Raw genomic sequence first — 22,054 nt, 5'->3', positions numbered from 1 at the left:
GAAAATGTGTTGCTGGAAAAGCGCAGCAGGTCAGGCAGCATCCAAGGAACAGAAGAATCGACGTTTCGGGTATAAGCCCTTCTTCACTTAACTTGTCCAGGTCATCCTGTAATCTCCTAACATCCTCCTCACACTTCACCCTGCCACCCAGGTTAGTATCAACAGCAAATTTGCTAATGTTATTACTAATACCATCTTCTATATCATTAACATATATTGTAAAAAGCTGCGGTCCCAGTACTGATCCCTGCGGTACCCCACTGGTCACCGCCTGCCATTCCAAAATGTATGCATCTTTTTTCCTCTTATCCAGTCTCACAATTTCACCTGTCATCCAAGGTTCCCTAATCTTGCCATTTTTATTCCTCATTTTCACAGGAACATATCTGTCCTGAACCCGAACCAAACTCTCTTTAAAAGCCTCCCACATACCGATTCTGGATTTCCCTCAAACAGCTTCTCCCGATCCACATTCCCCAGCTCCTGCCCAATTGTGGTATAGTTGGCCTTCCCCCAGTTTAGCTCTTCCTTTAGGACACTCTCATCTTTGTCCATGAGTATTCTAAAACTAATGGAATTGTGATCACTATTCCCAAAGTAATCCCCCACTGAAACTTCACCCACCTGGGGCCGGGCTCATTCCCCAACACCAGGTCCAGTATGGCCCCTTCCTGAGTTGGACTATTTACAGACTGCTCGAGAAAACCATCCTGGATGCTCCTTACAAATTCTGCTCCATCTATACCTCGAACACTGAGTGAATCCCAATCAATGTTGGGAAAATTAAAATCTCCTATCACTACCACCCTGTTGCTCCTACACCTTTCCATAATCTGTTTCCATATTTGTACCTCTATCTCCTGCTAACTGTTGGGAGGCCTGTAGTACAGCCCCAACATTGTTACCTCTAAGGTCCTACTTTTTAACTTGGCTCCTAACTCCCTAAATTCTGCTTGAGGGGCCACATCCTGTTTATTACTGATATCATTGGTGCCTATATACACCACGACAACTGGCTGTTTACCCTCCCATTCTGCAGTCGATCTGAGACATCTCTGACCCTTGCACCTGGGAGGCAACATACCATTCTGGAGTCTTGTTTTTGACCACAGAACCACCTATCTACTCCCCTTACAACTGAATCCCCTGTGACTATAGCCCTTGCATTCCTTTTCCTGCCCTTCTGTACGGCAGAGCCCACCACAGTGCCATCTACTGCTGCTCTCTCCTGGTGAGCCATCTCCCCCAACAGTATCCAAAAGGATATACCTGTTTTGGAGGGAGATGACCGCAGGGTACACCTGCACTGCCTTCCTGCTCTTTCTGTCGTTTGGTCACTCATTCCCTTTCTCCCTCAGCAATCCTAACCTGTGGTGTGACCAGTTTGCTAAAGGTGCTATCCACGACCTCCTCAGCATCGCAGATGCTCCACAGTGAATCCGTCCACAGCTCCAGAGCCGTCATACGGTCAAACAAGAGCTGCAGCTGGACACACTTCCTGCAAGTGAAGGAGTGTGGGACACCAGCCACGTCCCTGAGCTCCCACATTGAGCAAGAGGAACATAACACCGGTCTGAGATCTCCTGCCATTTTTAATCTGAAACATAATTTAGTTTTAACTTGTTGGAGTGGACTTGTGCCAAATGGCCTGTTTCCATGTGTATGTAATCTAATCCAATTTAGATAAATGAAAAAAGGAAAGAAAAGACAAGTTTTTACCAATCAAATGATTTAAAAAAAGCAAAACAAAAGCTTTACCTTATCAACAAACTATGGAATCCTTTGGTTTGGTTCGAGCAGGAGAGTGGGTGGGAGACACTACAGGCGCTGCTCAAATGTATCGGTTCACTCATTTTCTCAGAACGTAATTCAACCGCTTCCACCCAGCTCCTCACACCCCCCACTCCCACCCAGCTCCTCACTCCCCCCACTCCCACCCAGCTCCTCACACCCCCCACTCCCACCCAGCTCCACACTCCCCCCACTCCCATCTCCTCCTCACTCCCCCCACTCCCACCCAGCTCCTCACTCCCCCCACTCCCATCCCCTCCTCACACCCCCCACTCCCATCCCCTCCTCACTCCCCCCACTCCCACCCAGCTCCTCACTCCCCCCACTCCCACCCAGCTCCTCACTCCCCCCACTCCCATCCCCTCCTCACTCCCCCCACTCCCATCCGCTCCTCACTCCCCCCACTCCCATCCCCTCCTCACTCCCCCCACTCCCACCCAGCTCCTCACTCCCCCCACTCCCACCCAGCTCCTCACACCCCCCACTCCCACCCAGCTCCACACTCCCCCCACTCCCATCTCCTCCTCACTCCCCCCACTCCCACCCAGCTCCTCACTCCCCCCACTCCCATCCCCTCCTCACACCCCCCACTCCCATCCCCTCCTCACTCCCCCCACTCCCACCCAGCTCCTCACTCCCCCCACTCCCACCCAGCTCCTCACTCCCCCCACTCCCATCCCCTCCTCACTCCCCCCACTCCCATCCGCTCCTCACTCCCCCCACTCCCATCCCCTCCTCACACCCCCCACTCCCATCCCCTCCTCAATCCCCCCACTCCCATCCCCTCCTCACTCCCCCCACTCCCATCCCGCTCCTCACTCCCCCCACTCCCATCCCCCTCCTCACACCCCCCACTCCCATCCCCTCCTCAATCCCCCCACTCCCATCCCCTCCTCACTCCCCCCACTCCCATCCCGCTCCTCACTCCCCCCACTCCCATCCCCCTCCTCACACCCCCCACTCCCATCCCCTCCTCACACCCCCCACTCCCATCCCCTCCTCAATCCCCCCACTCCCATCCCCTCCTCACTCCCCCCACTCCCATCCCGCTCCTCACTCCCCCCACTCCCATCCCCCTCCTCACACCCCCCACTCCCATCCCGCTCCTCACACCCCCCACTCCCATCCCCTCCTCACTCCCCCCACTCCCACCCAGCTCCTCACTCCCCCCACTCCCACCCAGCTCCTCACTCCCCCCACTCCCATCCCCTCCTCACTCTCCCCACTCCCATCCCCTCCACACTCCCCCCACTCCCATCCCGCTCCTCACTCCCCCCACTCCCATCCCCCTCCTCACACCCCCCACTCCCATCCCCTCCTCACTCCCCCCACTCCCATCCCCTCCTCACTCCCCCCACTCCCATCCCCTCCTCACTCCCCCCACTCCCACCCAGCTCCTCACTCCCCCCACTCCCACCCAGTTCCTCACTCCCACCACTCCCATCCCCTCCTCACTCCCCCCACTCCCATCCCGCTCCTCACTCCCCCCACTCCCATCCCCTCCTCACTCCCCCCACTCCCATCCCCTCCTCACTCCCACCACTCCCATCCCCTCCTCACTCCCCCCACTCCCACCCAGTTCCTCACTCCCATCCCCTCCTCACTCCCCCCACTCCCATCCCGCTCCTCACTCCCCCCACTCCCATCCCCTCCTCACTCCCCCCACTCCCATCCCCTCCTCACTCCCCCCACTCCCATCCCCTCCTCACTCCCCCCACTCCCATCCCGCTCCTCACTCCCCCCACTCCCATCCCCTCCTCACTCCCCCCACTCCCATCCCCTCCACACTCCCCCCACTCCCACCCAGTTCCTCACTCCCACCACTCCCATCCCCTCCTCACTCCCCCCACTCCCACCCAGCTCCTCACTCTCCCCACTCCCATCCCCTCCTCACTCCCCCCACTCCCATCCCCTCCTCACTCCCCCCACTCACACCCAGCTCCTCACTCCCCCCACTCCGATCCCCTCCTCACTCCCCCCACTCCCATCCCCTCCTCACTCCCCCCACTCACACCCAGCTCCTCACTCCCCCCACTCCGATCCCCTCCTCACTCCCCCCACTCCCATCCCCTCCTCACTCCCCCCACTCACACCCAGCTCCTCACTCCCCCCACTCCCACTCAGCTCCTCACTCCCCCCATTCCCCCTCAGCACCTCACTCTCCCCACTCCCCCTTAGTGCCTCACTCTCCCCACTCCCCTCAGTTTCTCACTCCCCCCATTCCCCCTCAGCACCTCACTCTCCCCACTCCCCCTTAGTGCCTCACTCTCCCCACTCCCCTCAGTTTCTCACTCCCCCCATTCCCCCTCAGCACCTCACTCTCCCCACTCCCCCTTAGTGCCTCACTCTCCCCACTCCCCTCAGTTTCTCACTCCCCCCATTCCCACTCAGCTCCTCACTCTCCCCTCTCCCATTCATTTCCTCACTCTCCCCACTCCCACTCAGTTTCTCACTCTCCCCTTTCCCCCTCAGTGCCTCACTCTCCCCACTCCCCTCAGCTCCTCACCCTCCCCACTCCCCTCAGCTCCTCACCCTCCCCACTCCCCTCAGCTCCTCACTCTCCCCACTCCCGCTGCTGCTGAAAATGGAGGCCGCTGACCCTTGAGCTAAGTCCTTTTAAGAGTGAAATGTACTTTCCGAGCAGCGCCCCCAGCCCTCGTTCTCACTGCTCCTCCCTCTTTATTGCTTCCTTTGTTACCCTCTGCTGGTTTTTAAAGGCTGTTCAATCTTCTAGCTTCCCACAAATCCTCATACATTGTATGTTTCCTCTTTTGCCTTTTTGTTGTTCCTGACGTCCCCTGTCAGCCATGGTTGCCTCATCTTCCCTTAGTATGTTTCTTCTTCCTTGGGATGAATTTCTGTCGTGCCTCCCAAATTATTCCCAGAAACCCCTGCCATTACAGCTCCACAGTGCCCTTACAATCAACTCTGACCAGCTTCTCCATCATCTCTTTGTAGTTACCTTTACTTAATTGTAATACCTTTACTACTGATTCCAGCTTCTCCCTCTCAAACTGAAGGGTGAATTCCTCAGGGTTCCTTCACCTTAAGCTCCCTAAACAAGTCTATCTCACACATCACCAAATCCTGAATTGCCTGTTCCCTGCTGGGCTCTACCACAAACCTCTCCAATAAAACAGAGACATTCCACAAATTCTTTTCCTTGGGATCTCATACCAACCTGATTTTCCCAGTCCACCTGTATATTGAAGATGCCCCCACGATTATTGTAATATTGCCTTTCTTACATGCCTTGTCTCGCTCCTGGTTTATTTTCTTCCCCACATCCTGACCACTGCTCAGAGGCCTGTGTACAATTCCCATCAGGGGTTTGTGGTTTTCCTTTGTGGTTCCTCAACTCTACCCAGACAGATTCTATGCCTTCTGACTGTATATCACTTCTTACTGTTCATTACATTTCATTTGTTAGTAACAAGGCAACCCCACCCCCTCTGCCCATCGTTGGGCTTTCAATTGGACACAAATCCTTGGATATTTACTTCCCAGCTTTTATCCCCTTGCAGCCAGGTCTCTGATTCCCACAATATCCCAGCCTTCGGGATTCTCGATCCTGACCACAGAGGACAGTGTCTGTGCCCCTGACTATACTATTCCCCCCTCCCCCATTGGGTCCTGTTCCCCTGTGGTGACCTACATTGACTGCAGCCCAAATAATGTCTTGATTCTAAAATTCTCATCTTAGTTTTTGAATCTTTCCAGAGCTTCCATTTCCGAACTTTGTAATCTCCTCCAAAAGATAAAAGAGCAGAATGAGGCCATTTGGCCCATCAAGTCTGCTCTGTCACATGTTTTTCAGTCCCATTCTTCTGCCCTCTTCCTTCTGGGTTACCCTCTGTGCACCTCTCTGCATTGCTTTCAACTCTCCAAACACGCCTTAAAACCTAGCCACTTGTCTTCTGACTCAGATCTCCCTCTATTGTTCGATGCAATTTTCCATCTTAGAAAGCTGTGACATGCCTTAGGACCATTTTACTTATGTTAAAATTATACATATGCATATACATAAGAAATTGTTCTTTCTGTTTGTTCATTTTTTCCTTCAACACATTTTATTTGTTTTCTCTCAGATCTGTTGGCTCGACTGTGATTTTTTTTGCATTCTTTACTAGTTTCTAAACTATTCCCAAACTTTTGCTGTATCCATAATTTTTATCACGCTAGAAACACTTTCTATTAAGTTGGTAAGGCACAATCTCCCCACCACAAAACCATGTTACTTCTCAGTGATAAGCCCATTCCTTTCCAAATATAAATAGATTTTATCCCTCAGTACCTTCTCCAGCAACTTTCCCACCACTGACGTCAGGCCCACTGGTCTGTAGTTACCCAGAATATCTCTTCTATCCTTCTGCACAGGGGGGACAACATGAGCAACGCTCAGTCCTCCAGCACCTCACCTGTGTTTAAGGATACTACAAAGATATCTATCAGGGCTCCAGCTATTTCCTCTCTTGCCTCCCTCAGCAACCTGGGATAGATCCCATCCGGTCCTGGGGAATTGTCCATGTTAACATCCTTTAGCCTACCCAACACATCTTCTCTCCTTATGTCAATGTGATCCAGAGTAAACAAATTTCTACCTTTAATTTCAACATTTATCATGTCCCTCTCCTCAGTGATCATTGAGAATCTCACCATTTTCTCAGGTTCGACACATAACCTTCCTTCCTTATCCTTTAGTGGACCAACCCTTTCTCTAGTTACCTGCTTGCTTCCTATGTATGAATAAAAGGCTTTGGGATTCTCCTTAATTCTGCTCGCTAAAGTTATTTCATGACCCCTTTTAGCCTGCTTGATTCCTCATTTAAGATTGGTCAGACTTTTCTGATATTCCTCCAGGGCCCATTCTGTTCTTAGTTGCCCGCTCCCTTTTCCTCTTGGCACAAGTTCTCCTGGCATCCATGGTTCATGAATCTTGCCTTTCCTATCCCTTGTCTTCAACGGGACATGCCTATCCTGCACTATCTTTAACCTATCTTTGAAAGCCTCCCACATCTCAAATGTGAACTTCCCTTCAAATAGCTGTGTCCAATCCACATTTCCCAGTTCCTGCCTAATTTTGATATAATTGGCCTTAGCCCAGTTTAGTACTTAGGACCATTCTCATCTTTGTCTATGAGTATTCTAAAACTTACAGAATTGTGGTCACTGTTCTCAAAAAAATCCCCCACCGCAACTTCTACCACCAGTCCTGGCTCATTTCCCAGTACCAGGTCCAATATGGCCCCTTCCCTCATCAGACTATTGACATACTGCTCTAGAAAACTCTCCTGGACACTTCTTACAAATTCTACCCCATCCAGACCTCTGACACTAAGTGTATCCCAGTCAATTTTGGGAGAATTACAATCTCCCATTACCACTACCCTATTGTTGTACCACTTTTTAAGAAAGGTGGGAGAGAGAAAGCAGGAAACTATAGACCAGTTAGTCTGACCTCAGTGGTGGGAAAGATGCTGGAGTCTATTATAAAGGATGAAATTACGACTCATCTGGATAGTAGTAACAGGATAGGTCAGAGTCAGCATGGATTTATGAAGGGGAAATCATGCTTGACTAATCTTCTGGAACTTTTTGAGGATGTAACTCTGAAGATGGACGAGGGAGATCCAGTAGATGTCGGGAACCTGGACTTTCAGAAAGCTTTTGATAAAGTCCCACATAGGAGGTTAGTGAGCAAAATTAGGGCGCATGGTATTGGGGCAAAGTACTAACTTGGATTGAAAGTTGGTTGGCTGACAGGAAACAAAGAGTAGTGATAAACGGCTCCATTTCGGAATGGCAGGCAGTGACCAGTGGGGTACCGCAGGGATCAGTGCTGGGACCGCAGCTTTTTACAATATATGTTAATGATATAGAAGATGGTATCAGCAATAACATTAGCAGATTTGCTGATGATACTAAGATGGGTGGCAGGGTGAAATGTGATGAGGATATTAGGAGATTACAGGGTGAACTGGACAAGTTAGGTGAGTGGTCAGATGCATGGCAGATGCAGTTTAATGTGGATAAATGTATGGTTATCCACTTTGGTGGCAAGAACAGGAAGGCAGATTACTACCTAAATGGAATCAATTTAGGTAAAGGGGCAGTACAGAGAGATCTGGGTGTTCTTGTATACCAGTCAATGAAGGTAAGCATGCAGGTACAGCAGGTAGTGTAGAAAGCTAATAGCATGCTGGCCTTTATAACAAGAGGGATTGAGTATAGAAGCAAAGAGGTTCTTCTGTAGCTGTACAGGACCCTGGTGAGACCACACCTGGAGTACTGTGTGCAGTTCTGGTCTCCAAATTTGAGGAAAGACATTCTGGCTATTGAGGGAGTGCAGCGTAGGTTCATGAGGTCAATTCCTGGAATGGTGGGATTACCTTATCTTAGGACCATTCTTATCTTTGTCTCCGAGTATTCTAAAACTTACAGAATTGTGGTCACAATTTTTAAATGTATCCCAGTCAATGTTGCCTCCACATCTTTCCATAATCTGTTTATCTATTTGTTCTTCTACCTCCTGCTCACTGTTGGGAGGCCTGTAATACAGCCCCAACAATGTAACTGCACTATTCTTATGTCTCAGCTCCACCCAAAATGCCTCACTGCTCAAGCCCATCATAGTGTCCTCCTTTAGCACAGCTGTGCTATCATCCCTGACCAGCAATGCAACTCCTTCCCCCACCTCCACCACCCCCCCATCCAGGCTCTCCCCTCCCTGTCAGAGCACTCACTCACTCTGAGCTGACCTGGTTGCTCACAACGCCCCTGCCTGGGCATTTTGAGCTTTTCGCCCTCAGTCACAGATACCATGCTCACATACTAATGTCTTGCTGTGCCATTGAGCACAGACTTACAGTCAGGAAGTTCATCATGTTGTCCTCAGGTCTCAGTTCAGTAAAGAGGGAGAACCATCGTCCAAGAGCAGCCTCTGATACCAATCCCAGTCCTGCTCACGGGTTGTCAGAGTCAGGATCCGCTCAACACAAGGGGTGAGGAGGGCATCCACCCTGACTCTTTTGGCCATTCTATAGGCTGTTTTCCTCCTGGAATGAGAGAGAGTTGGACATTACGGGAGATTAAAGTGGGTGGCACAGCTGTTACAGTTAGCATGGGTGAGGAGGTGTCCCGAGAGAATGAATGGGCAGCTCAGTGGGCACACAGGATTAGTGACATCGGGGGGAGGGGGAGGGTGGAATGGGTGAGGGTGAGTGAGGGAGGTAGGTGCACGAGCAGGGATAGAGTGAGGGTGAGGTATTAGAGATTAAATGGTGACACTTAACTCTGATGAAGAGGAAAAGGTCATCGACCGTTTACCTACAGGATTGGGTATCCTTTCAGACGCTGAGACTGCACTCACCTGAGTGAGAACCACAGACCAGACTGGCATGGTCTCATATCATGGTCTTCTCTCCTGGTCCTGAGGAAAAGGAAGTCCCATCTCTGCACCACCCTGTCCGACAGGAGCTCCATGGGGTATCAATATTCCCCTGTCTTCCACGTCTCAGGAAGATATCAGGAATAGAGCAGGACAGCTTTATGCTGACTGTGCTTGTCACGGAGCAGAGTGGGCTTTTCAACATGGCATAGGTATGCAGGATATTGGTGAATGCTGGGATAGCCACTGAGTGGCGAATTGTCCTGGGAATGATGTGTGGTGAGGTGGGGCAGAACCTGGATGCAAGAGACAGGTGTGGGGTAGGTAGTTACTGAGGTGGGGTTGTTAAAATACTCATTAGGCTATGTCTCCAGAACATCTCAACCAAGATTTAGGCTGGCAGTGTCTTGGAGATTAATCTTAAATTCCTGGATATCCTTTGGCTGTCTCCTTTGATTGAATATCTACAGGGATTCCTCGAATTGTATAAGTATTTGCATTTGTCTTTGGGTGTGTGACAGTATTCACAGGAGATTCATGTAGTGCCAATATTTGTCAGGATGTTGATATTTGCACAAGATCCACATTGTGTGTCAGCGTTTGGACATGGTCCCTGGCTGCTTTAAGACACGGCTGCTGGAATTTATCAATGTTTGCAGATAATCCCAAGGATTAAAGTTATCTATTCAGGGATGGGAGCTACAGTAATCAAAATGCTAAGACTCCTATAATCTGCATGTTATTCAGAAACTAATGGGTGCAGTCATTGCTGGAGGAGCAGGAGGTAGTCTTGCAATATTCAAGCTGTCAGCAACATTGTATCAGTGATAGCACATTCTGCCGTCACCTCCTCTGATTGTAGTCAATAATTGAGTAGCATGACAGAACAAGGTTAAAAACACTGATCATAGTGACATGGAAATCCGAGAGATTTGTGGAGCTTTTAATGTGATGTCAAATTATATGATTTACAGACTTCAGTCATTTTAAATGTAAATACTTGAAAATGTGTATGATTGGCACTGATCATGGCTCACATGTGAAATGGGAAATGAACCTCTCTAGTTTCCACTACTGTGGGAATTAATGTCTAGTACAGAAATTCATCCTCCCAAGGAAATTCACCTGCTTCTGCTGAGATTCAGCTCCCCTTTCCTGGAAATTTCCTGTACTCCCCTCACCTGGGGAAATTTTCCTTTTTTGGAAATCTATGTATTCCTTGCTTAAAATTACCATCTGCTGAAATTATCTAATTTCCTGTATGTAACTTGACCCGTGTCCATACTCATTCACTGTCTCTATGTTCATCAGCTCCACCATCACCACATGGTCATTCACCGTCTCCCCAGACAATAAACTTCCTCTCCACATTGCCACATACACCCACGATCATTTCCAGTCTTCTTCTGGCTTATTTCCAACAATCTCCTTCAAAGCAGCCTCCACCACATTGTCAAGGGCAACTACAGAAGGGCAATAAATGATGGCCCACCAGTAATCCCATGAGTTATTAAAACGTGTGTAGCTGATATCTATTTGACATTTTAAATGAGTATGATGTGACATTTCAAGAGCAGCAGATAGAAAGTTTTGACAACATTACTGACAAGAGTGACTGAGTTACAATTCTCCATGTTGAAGAAAATACTTTTATATACACAGCACCTTTTGTGACCTTAGGATGTACCAGAGTACTTTATAACTAATGGAGTGATGTTGAAATGTAATACCCATATTTGTACATGAAATACAGCAGCCAATGTGCACAACATGCCCCCAAACAACAATCCCAATAGGTTCTGATTAAGGGATCAATAGTGACCAATATGGGGAGATATCCTCTTTTTCTCTTCAACCAGAGCTGTGAATGTTTTCACATTAACCTGAGAGGGCAGGTGTCAATTTAATTTTTAACATAGAATATGGAACATTATAGTGCAGTACAGGCCCTTCAGCCCTTGATGTTGTACTGACCTGTGAAATTAATCTGATGCCCATCTAACTTACACCGTTTCTTTATCCATATGTATGTCCAATGCCCATTTAAATCCCCTTAATGTCGGCGAGTTTACTACTGTTACAGGCAGGCCGTTCCACTCCCCTACTACTCTCTGAGTAAAGAAACTACCCCTGACATCTGTCCTAAATCTATTACCCCTCAATTTAAAGCTATGTCCTCTCGTGCTAGCCATCACCATCTGTGGAAAAAGGGTCTCACTATCCACCCGACCTAACCCTCTGATTATCTTGTATGTCTCGATTAAGTCACCTCTCAACCTTCTTCTCTCCAATGAAAACAGCCTCAGTTGCCTCAGCCTTTCCTCGTACAACCCTCCTTCCATACCAGGCAACATCCTGGTAAATCTCCTCTGAACCCTTTCCAAAGCTTCCACTTCCTTCCTATAAAGTGACAACAAGAACTGTACACAATACTCCAGGTGTGGTCTTACCAGTGTCTTGTACAGCTGAAGCATGACCTCGTGTCTCCAAAACTCAATCTCCCTACCAATAAATGCCAACACACCGTATGCCTTCTTCTCAACCTTATCAACCTGTGTAGCAAGTTTCAGAGATTTATGTGCCTGGACACCGAGATCTCTCTGTTCATCTACACTGCCAAGATGTTTACCATTAGTCCAGTACTCTGCATTCCTGTTACTTCTTTTGAAGTGAACTACCTCACACTTTTCCGCATTAATTTCCATTTGCTGCTTCTCAGCCCAGCTCTGCATCTTATCTGTGTCCCTCTGTAACCCACAACATCCTTCGGCACTATCCACAACTCTGCCTACCTTAGTGTCATTCACAAATTTACTAATCCATCCTTCTACATCCATCTTCAGGTCATTTATAAAACTTTTTAATCTGAACATACTGCACTGGGATGTTATCCATAAAGTTTTGGTCTCTGTATTTCTGCAGCGGGACTTGAACTCTCAAATTTATGACTGCTAAGTAAAATTATTACCATTCAGCCAAGACTTGACACTGAAAGTAAAGCAGTTAAAGCTTTTACCCTTTGCTGCATGCCCAACATTGTCCATTGCTGTCTTCAGCAGATTCACCATTTCCTTCACCAGATGATTTTTCTGGTAACAGCAGTCCCATCAAGCAGTGATTCATAAAAGTAAATTACTGCAGATGCTGGAATCTGAAACCAAAAGAGAAAACGCTGAAAAGTCTCAGCAGGTCTGGCAGCATCTGTAAGGAGGGAAAAGAGTTGACGTTTCGAGTCTAACTGACCCTTTGTCAAAGTCAGTTAGATTCGAAACGTCAGCCCTTTTCTCTCCTTACAGATGCTGCCAGACAAGCAGTGATTCATGTTCAGCATCTGTTTCAGCTTATCTCAATTATGCAAAATGAATTGGTGTCACTCAGTGAATGATGAAGGGTGTAGTTTATCTGATCAGGTTGGAGAATTGCTGAGCAATGTTATTACAAATAGTAAGGGAGTAGTCCTTTACATTGAAGCAATATTTAGTGTATTGGTTGGCAACATTGGTTAACAGAAGCACTGTGTTAGTTTTAATACCTGTTCGTTTTTGTTACGAAAAGAATTATTAATACCAAAAATGAGTTAAGTTAAAAACCTGCAGTCTTTCTTTTGATTGTGATTATAATGCATCTGCTATGCAGTACAGTGCATGCTCCTTGGATGCTGCCTGAACTGCTGTGCTCTTCCAGCACCACTGATCCAGAATATGCAGTACAATGACTTGTTTCAATCTATGGTTTAAATACAAAAAAAATTAAAGTTTGATTAAAAATGCTAGTTTATCCTAAGTTATGCTTTCTCAAGCTGTCGAATAAAATGTTTAATCACCCCTCTGCTGTAGGTGTGAAAGAAGTGCTTAACCAGCTTCATACTGCCTGTTGGTCTGTCGTTTAGGATTTTTATACAACTCTGTTTTCACAGGTGGCTATAATAGCGGGCAACTTTGAATTGGCTGAATTTATCAAGAACCACAAAGAAACAGATGTTGGTGAGTCAAGCATCAAATTAGGCACAAGCCAGTCATGATGCAGACACTTGTATCTTTCATTTGTAACTTGAGAGTGACAATTTATTTTAAAACAAGGGATTGTCCATTACCTCTGTGGATTAGCTCCTGGACAAAGTTGCAGCTTAGAGTTCCAGATGGAGTAAGGATGGACTTCCTTGGACCTGCAGTGGGCTGTAATCCAGAAATTGTGCCCAGAACATGCTCAACATTGTGGTGGGGGGTGGAAGGATTTGCTAGGGTGAAGTAATACCCAGGTTAACCCAAATGTAAAAGATCCCACAACTGAGCAGTGTCATCAAAAGTAGACCGTAAGGTGTCGGAGCAGAAGTAGACCATTTGGCTTGTTGAGACGGCTCCCCCATTCAATGAGGTCATGGCTGATCGGAAAATCCTCAACGCCGCTTTCCTGCTTTTTCCCCTTGATTAAAAATCTGTTTATCTCAGCCTTTGAATGTACATAATGACCCAGCCTTGACAGCCCTCTGGGGTAAAGGATTCCACAGATTCACTCCCCTCTGAGAGAAGAAATTCCTCCTCATCTCTGAACTAAATGGGCGACTCCTTCTCCTGAGATGATGCCCCCTGGTGCTAAACTCTCCCACAAGGGGAAACAACCTGTACACATCTACCCTGTCAAGTCCTCTATGAATATTGTACGTTTCAATAAGGTCATCTCTCATGCTTCTAAACTCCAATGAGTACATGCCCAATCTACTCAACGTCTCCTCATAAGACAGTCCCTCCATTCCTGGGATCAGCTGACTGAACCTTCTCTGTAATGCCTCCACTGCTGGTGTATCTTTCCTTCAATAAAGATCCCAAAACTGTTTACAGTATTCCAGCTTTGGTCTGGAAGGTGCCTTGCATAGTTTTAGTAAAACCTCCCCACTTTTACATATCATTCCCTTTTAAATAAAGGTCAACATTTCATTTGCCTTCCCAAAGACCTGCTGAACTTGGATGCTGACTTTTTGTGACTCATACATGAGAATTCCCAACTCCCTCTGCTCTGTAGATTTCTGTACCCTTTCTCTAAATAATATTCAGGTCTTCTGTTCTTCCTGACAAAGTGCATAATTTCACATGTTCCCACAATATATTCTACTGACCAAGTTCTTTCCCCACTTTCTTAACCTGTTGATATCCCTCCACAGACCCTTTCTGTCATTGTCATACTTGCCATCCCCCCACCCCCTTATTCCTGCATCATCCATAAACTTGGTGATAGTACATTCACCTCCCTCCAAGTCATATGTTGTGAACAACTGTCACCCCAGCGTTGACCCCCATGGCACACCACAACACAAGTTGCCACCTGAAAAACACCTCCTTTATCCCAACTTTCTGACCATAAAACCATAAGAAATAGGAACAGAATGAGGCCATTTGGCCCTTCAAGCCTGCTCCACCATTCAATAGGATATTGGCTGTCTTGACATTCCTCACGTCCATTTTCCAGTCCAGATGTAGTCTTACCAGCCCTTGTACAGTTACACTAAGACTTCCCAACTGTTATACTCCAACCCCTTTGAAATAAGGGTCAACATTTCATTATGGGCGGCACAGTGGCTAATGGGCGGCATGGTGGCTCAGTGGTTAGCACTGCTGCCTCACAACGCCAAGGACCTGGGTTCGATTCCAGCCTCGGGCGACTGTGTGGAGTTTGCACATTCTCCCCCTGTCTGCATTGGTTTCCTCCGGGTGCTCTGGTTTCCTCCCACGGTCACAAAGATGTGCAGGTCAGATGAACTGGCCATGCTAAATTGCCTGTAGTGTTATGTGCATTAGTCAGGGGTAAATGTAGGGGAAGGTGTTTGAGTGGGTTGCTCCTCTTCGGAGGGTCGGTGTGGACTTGTTGGGCCGAAAGGCCTGTTTCCACATTGTAGGGAATCTCATCTAAAAAAAGCATTTCATTAACCTTCCTGATTCCCTGTGTGCTAGCTTTCTGTGTTTCATGCACTATTACCCCAAGTCACTTTGTGTTGCAGCTTTCTGGAGTTTTTCTTCACTTAAATAATATTTTGTATTTTTTTGTTCTCCCCTCCAAACCAAAGACCTTCACATCTTCCCACATTATGTCATTTGCTGTCTTTCATCTCCCTGTCTTCTATTTGTTAGCCAAACCTCTATCCATGCTGGTTTATATTTCCAACACCAGACACTCTTACCTTATTAAGGAGGTTTATGTGCGGTACCTGATCAAATGCTTTTTGTAAATTCAAATATTTTGCATCCACTACTTCCCCTTTATCGACCCTGCTTTCTCCACCCTCAAAGAATTCTGATAAATTTGTCCGGCTTGATTTCTCCTTCATGAAGCCATGCTGACTCTGCTTGGTTATATTTTGTATTTCTAAATCTCTGCTACATACTTTGTTATTGACTTGAACGTGTTCAATGGGCCTCAAGATGTCTGAGTTAAATTAATTTAAACTCAGATGTTTTCAAGTATTTGATGCAGCTTGACAAACAGGTCACAATTTTATGTAAATCAGTTGATTGCATTTGAATCCATTTAACTTGAATTTAAAATAATCACGGCATTATCAAGAGAAGCAGATCTGAATGAGACTTCAGTGGAGACCTTGTCACTCGAGCTCTAGGTCGGTTATTAACAGTGCCAAGATGTATATTTGCCTGAAATTCCAGACAACATAAGAAGCTCTGTAAGTGGAAATGCGCTGTGTGACCTGGCCACGGTGACAAGGTTTGGGGGAGAACCTGTTCTTGCAAATTGACTTTTCAAACAACTTGCTGTATCTTAGAAACTTGTGCACAAGTGGCTATGGGTTTAACAAATTTTCATGTTAAGTTCCAGAATCTTTTGAGCTATTTCAGGTGATATTGTCCAGATGGAGCAAATTCTGGGTGGAAAACATACCTAAAATCCAGGCCATTTCAGGCACTGTAATTATTCAGTCACAACAGACAAAATCTCTGAACAAAAGATATTAAACATTTTCCCGGTATGTTCCAACTCTTGATTCTGTTCTCAGAACCAAACGACTGAAAGTAACTGATTTGTTGTATGATGTAAATGTTATTCTCTATTTTTCTGCTCTTCTGTTTGGTGTGGATTTTGTTTGTGTTGAAAGAGGGATGATGATTGTTGGATGGGCAACTGTGATCAGCCATTGAACCCAGCAGCAGGAAGTTGAATAGCTGCTGATTATTGACTCACATTACTTTGATCTGTTGATTATGTTGATGAGTTTATTGTTTACAATAAGAGGATTTCTGATGCCATTTCAGTTTGACTTGGATGACATCATATTGTTCAGACCATTCGTGACTTCTCAGACAGAGGAACAGTCCATGGTCAAATGCAACATGAACAGTATCCAGGCTTGGGCTGACAAGTGGCAAGTAAAGTTGGTGCCACACAAATGCCAGGCTAACAAGTGAGAATCTAACAATTGCCCCTTGATGTTCAATGGCATTTTCATCACTGAATTCCCCACTATCACCTTCCCTCGGTTACAGTTGACCAGGCCTGAGCTGGACTAACCTGAGAAACACAGCAAGAATAAGAGGAGGCCACAATGAGGAATCTTGCAGCGAGTAACACACCTCCTGACTCCCCAAACCCTGCCCACCATCTACAACGCACAAGTTAGGAGTATGATGGAATGCTCCCCACTTGACTGGGTGGGGGCAACTCCAACAACACTCAAGAAGCTTGACACAATCCAGGACAAAGCAGCCACTGCCTGATTGGCACCACATCCACAAACACCCACTCCCTCCACCACCGACGCTCAGTAGCAGCAGTGTGTACTATCTACAGGATGCACTGCAGAAATTCACCAAAGATCCTCAGACAGCGCCTTCCTAACCATGACAAACAGCAGTGGTCCCAAAACAGATCCTTGTGGAACACCACTCGTAACCAGACTCCAGGCTGAATATTTTCCATCAACCACCACTCGCTGCCTTCTTACAGAAAGCCAGTTTCTAATCCAAACTGCTAAATCACCCTCAATTCCATGTCTCTGCATTTTCTCCAACAGCCTACCATGTGGAACCTTATCAAAAGCTTTATTGAAGTCCATGTATACCATGTTAACTGCCCTACCCTCATCCACATGCTTGGTCACCTTCTCAAAAAACTCAATGAAGTTTGTGAGACACGACCTTCCCTTGACGAAACCATGTTGACTATCTCCAATCAAATTGTTGCTTGCTAGATGATTATAAATCCTATCTCACATAATCCTTTCCAAAAGCTTTCTTCCAACAGATGTAGGGCTCTCTGGTCTATAATTATCTGGGTCATCTCTACTGCCCTTCAAGAACAAGGGCACAATATTTGCAATCCTTCAGTCTTCTGGTACTAAACCTGCAGACAATGATGACTCAAATATCAAAGCCAAAGGCTCCAACACCTCCTCCTGAGCTTCCCAGAGAAACCTCGGATAAATCCCATCTGGCCTATGGACTTGCCTACTTTCATTCCTTCTAGAATTGATAACACCTGTGTGTAACTAACCTCGATCCTTTCTAGTCTAATATCTCATATCTCATTTTTCTCCTCGACAATATTCTCCTTTTCCTGAGCAAACACCGATGAGAAATATTCATTTAGCGCCTCTCCGATCTCCACAGGGTCCACTCACATCTTCTCACTTCTGTCATTGACTGACCCTATTCCTATCCTAATCATCCTGTTATTCCTCACATACCTATAGAAAGCTTTAGGGTTCTCCTTTATTCTATTTGCTAAAGACTGCTCGTGTCCTCTCTTTGCTCTTCTTAACTCTCTCTTTAAATCCTTCCTAGCTGATCTGTAACTCTCCATCGCCTCATCTGTACCATCTTGCCTCATCAACACATAAGCCTCTTTCTTCTTCGTAACAAGAGATGCAATTTCTGTAGTAAACCACGGTTCCCTTACCTTATCACTTCCTCCCTGCCTGACAGGGACATACCTATCAAGGACACACAATATCAGTTCCTTAAACCAGCTCCACATTTCCATTGTCTACATCCCCTGCATTTTGCTACCCCATTCTATGCATCTTAATTCTTGCCTAATCGCATTATAATTGCCCTTGCCCCATCGATAACTCTTGACCTGTGGCATGTACCTATCCCTTTCTATCGCTAAACTAAACGTAACTGAATTATAGTCACTCTCTCCAAAGTGCTCACCTACCACTAAATCAAACACCTGGCCTGGTTCATTACCAAGCACCAGATCCAGTGTGGCCTCCCCTCTTGTCGGCCCTTCGACATACTGTGTTAGGAAACCCTCCTGTACATATTGGACCAAAACTGATCCATCTGACATACTAGAGTTATAGTATTTCCAGTCAATATTGGGGAAGTTAAAGTCCCCCATAATGACCACCCTGTTCCTTTCACTCCTACCCAGAATAATTTGACCAATCCTCTCTTCCACCTCCCTGGAACTCTGCGGAGGCCAATAAAAAAAACTCCAAGCAGTGTGACCTTTCCTCTCCTGCTTCTGACCTCAGCCCACACTACCTCAGTAGACGGGTGCTCGTCAAAAGTTCTTTCAGCCCCCGTTATACTATCCTTGACTAACAAGGCCAATCTTTTACCATCTTCTCTGATCTTGATGCAAGATCTAAACACTGGAACCTGCAACATCCATTCCCCACCCTGCTCTATCCATGTCTTCGAAATGGCTGCAACATCGAAGTCCCAGGTACCTATCCATGCTGTAAGCTCACCTACCTTATTTCTGATACTCCTGGCGTTGACGTAAACACACATCAAACCACCTTGCTGTCTGCCAGCACACTCCTGTAACTGTGAAATCCTGTCCCTGTCCTCCCTATTCTCATCCTCCTGTGCACTGCAACTACACCTCCGGTTCCCATTCCCCTGCTGAGCTAGTCTACACCCACCCGAATAGCACCAGCAAATTTCCCACCCAGGATATTAGTTCCCCTCTGGTTCAAGTGAAGACCGTCCAGTTTGTACAGGTCCCACCTTCCCCAGAATGAGCCCCAATTATCCAAGTACCTGAAACCCTCCCTCCTGTACCATCCCTGCGGCCACGTGTTCAGCTGATATCTCTTCCTGTTCCTTGCCTCGCTATCACGTGGCACGGGTAACAAACCAGAGATAACAACTCTGTTTGTTCTAGCTATCAGCTTCCACCCTAGGTCCCTAAAATCCTGTGTTACATTCCTAACCCTCTTTCTACCTATGTCGTTGGTACTTGTGTGGACCACAACTTGAGGCTGGTCACTCTCTCCCTTCAGGACCCCAAAGATACAATTTGAGACATCATGGACCCTCTGTCATTTCCGCCATCTACAAACGGACCCCACCACCAGGGATATATTTCCCTCCCCACCCCTTTCCTCCTTCCACAAAGACCGTTTCCTCCATGACTACCTGGTCAGGTCCACGCCACCCAACACCCCACCTTCCCACCCTGGCACCTTCCCCTGCCACCGCAGGAATTGAGCAACCTGCATTCATACCTCCTCCCTCACCTCTATCCAAGGCCCTAAAGTAGCCTTCCACATCCATTAAAGTTTTACCTGCACATCCACCAATATCATTTATTGTATCCGTTGCTCCCGATGTGCTCTCCTCTACATTGGGGAGACTGGGCGCCTCCTAGCAGAGCACTTTAGGGAACATCTCCAGGCCACCCGCACCAATCAACCCCACCGCCCTGTGGCCCAACATTTCTACTCCCCCGCCCACTCTGCCGAGGATGTGCAGGTCCTGGGCTTCCTCCATTGCTACTCCCTCACCACCCGACGCCTGGAGGAACAACGCCTCATCTTCTGCCTCGGAACACTTCAACCCCAGGGCATCAATGTGGACTTCACCAGTTTCCTCATTTACCCTTCCCCCAGCTCAGCACCATCCCATGACCTGTCCAACCTGTCAATCTTCCTTCCCACCTATCAGCTCCACCCTCCTCGCTGACCTATCTCCATCCCCACCCCCACCTCCATCCACCTATTGCACTCTCAGCTACCTTCCCCCAGCCCCACCCCCTCCCATTTATCTCTTCACCCCCGAGGTTCCCTGCCTCATTCCTGATGAAGGCCTTATGCCTGAAATGTTGATTCTCCTGCTCCTCGGATGCTGCCTGACCTGCTGTGCTTTTCCAGGAACATACTCTTGACCAAAAGGATAAAAAGGCCTGGAGGGATATTATACAGCTTGGAAAATGTTAGTCTTGTTTGCTTCATACTTGTTAACAATAACATTCAAAAACATTCAGCATTTGTATTGATTGCAGACCGAGTCAAAGGCTCTCTCGAGAAGATTGAATTGGCATTGCTTTCTTGGGTCACAGTGATACAGACTTGCGATGACCTTATTCCCTTTCCCATTCCACCCGACACCAATTTCAGATTGGATGACAATTAGTTCCTTGCAGCTGCTGTGTTTCATGATTGGGTCTAATACACTTTCTTTGACCCTATTTACTGCAAAATGTGCTATTATTTAATGTAGAATCTTTTTTGAGGGTAATGGGAAAGAGGAGGAAACATTTTAAATTAATCTGAAGCTTGTCTTGCAGATGGGTAAAATACAAAGAAGGATATGGAATATATACCAAAACAAAGATATTTAACAACTACTTGGGCTAAGAACTGCTCCAGACACTACTTGGGAAAGCAGGGGATGGGGAGAGAAAAACAAGAACAACTGATTATTAAATAATTTTGAATTCAAAATTGACTTTCAAGTCACAAATTAAAATTGGAGCAGAGCTATTATACTTTTAAAAAAGGGGAAGTCTTTGAAAGAAGCAGAGTAGCAATGTTAATGAACTGGAAATAAAATGCATTTTACTTGAAATGACGGGAGCAGCATTGGTTCAAAGAGGGGCTGGGACAGGGGCACAGAAATCGCTGCACAAATACAAGCTTTTCACAGTTAGTGCAATATAGCCCTCCGTTAGCTCAAGAACATTTGGGAAAAGAAAACAAAAATCCCATTAGAAGGTTCAAATAGGTTATTGTACAATCAACACACAATGTTATGTACAACTGGCTACATTCAATACAGCTCAAATTGCATATAATCTTCATATATAAGCAGCTAACACTATTTACTTTAGTAATATATATATAGATATATATAATACTCTATATATATGTAAAAAAGAACCCACCCTTTTCCAAAAGCTTAAATTTTAGGAATTCATTTGATGCACTGTTTCCTTGTCAAGAATGTGCATCCATTTGTAATCTGAATGAGAGAGACAGAAAGACAACCAATGAGAGGCCTCTTCTGAAATTTTGACAAAACAATGCTTCCTAATACATAAAGAAGCTTTGAGAAATTCAGCTTGTTGTCCATCAACAATATGGCACCAAAACAAAGAAACAAATGCCCAACAAATGACTTCTACATCCCCTTTCCTCAGGGTAAGAGTGCAAAGCGACACTGAATGAGCCAAATCCATTCCTCTGAAAGGTTTGACAGCATTGTCCATTTAGAAAGATCCATTTCTGAAACATTTAGCTTTGGGAACCAGAGACTGCTCTTCACTGTTCGGGGTATTGCAGGTGACCAGGCACCTTAAATGCACGTTCTGCTGTAAATATCATTTCAGAGTTCTCTGAGGAAAGGAAATACAGGAACAAGGAGGAAAATGGTAAAGAGTGACAGAGAGGGAAAGGAATGATGTACTATACTGGAAACTTGCTGTCTCTGATCTGTTCATGTCCACAGAAACCAGCTTGACCACAACTAAACATGGCTTTTTGAGCATAGTCATATTTAGGCTCTATGTAGCCAATATCCAATAGTCATTCCAGCCCCTGCTCCAGATAGTGGCCAGGTATCCCATTATCTGAGATGTAAGTGTATGTCCTCGATGGAGAGTGTGTTTCATTCTGGCACATTCAAGAAATCCCAGATCAGA

General features: G+C 46.5%; 1 protein-coding gene across 1 annotated transcript in view; it reads left to right on the top strand.

Annotated features, from left to right (window-relative positions):
- LOC140493855 (SH3 and multiple ankyrin repeat domains protein 2-like) overlaps positions 1–22,054 on the top strand; it is a 1,358,365-nt gene that overhangs the window by 417,108 nt on the left and 919,203 nt on the right. The window contains exon 11 of the mRNA XM_072592836.1: positions 13,095–13,161. Coding sequence (XP_072448937.1) covers positions 13,095–13,161 — 67 coding nt within the window. The remainder of the gene's footprint in view (positions 1–13,094; positions 13,162–22,054) is intronic.

Source organism: Chiloscyllium punctatum, chromosome 22 (genome assembly GCF_047496795.1).
Source record: "Chiloscyllium punctatum isolate Juve2018m chromosome 22, sChiPun1.3, whole genome shotgun sequence".
In the NCBI taxonomy this organism is placed as follows: domain Eukaryota; kingdom Metazoa; phylum Chordata; class Chondrichthyes; order Orectolobiformes; family Hemiscylliidae; genus Chiloscyllium; species Chiloscyllium punctatum.
Note: the sequence above shows the minus strand (reverse complement) of the source record. Positions and strands in the feature narration are given on the sequence as shown.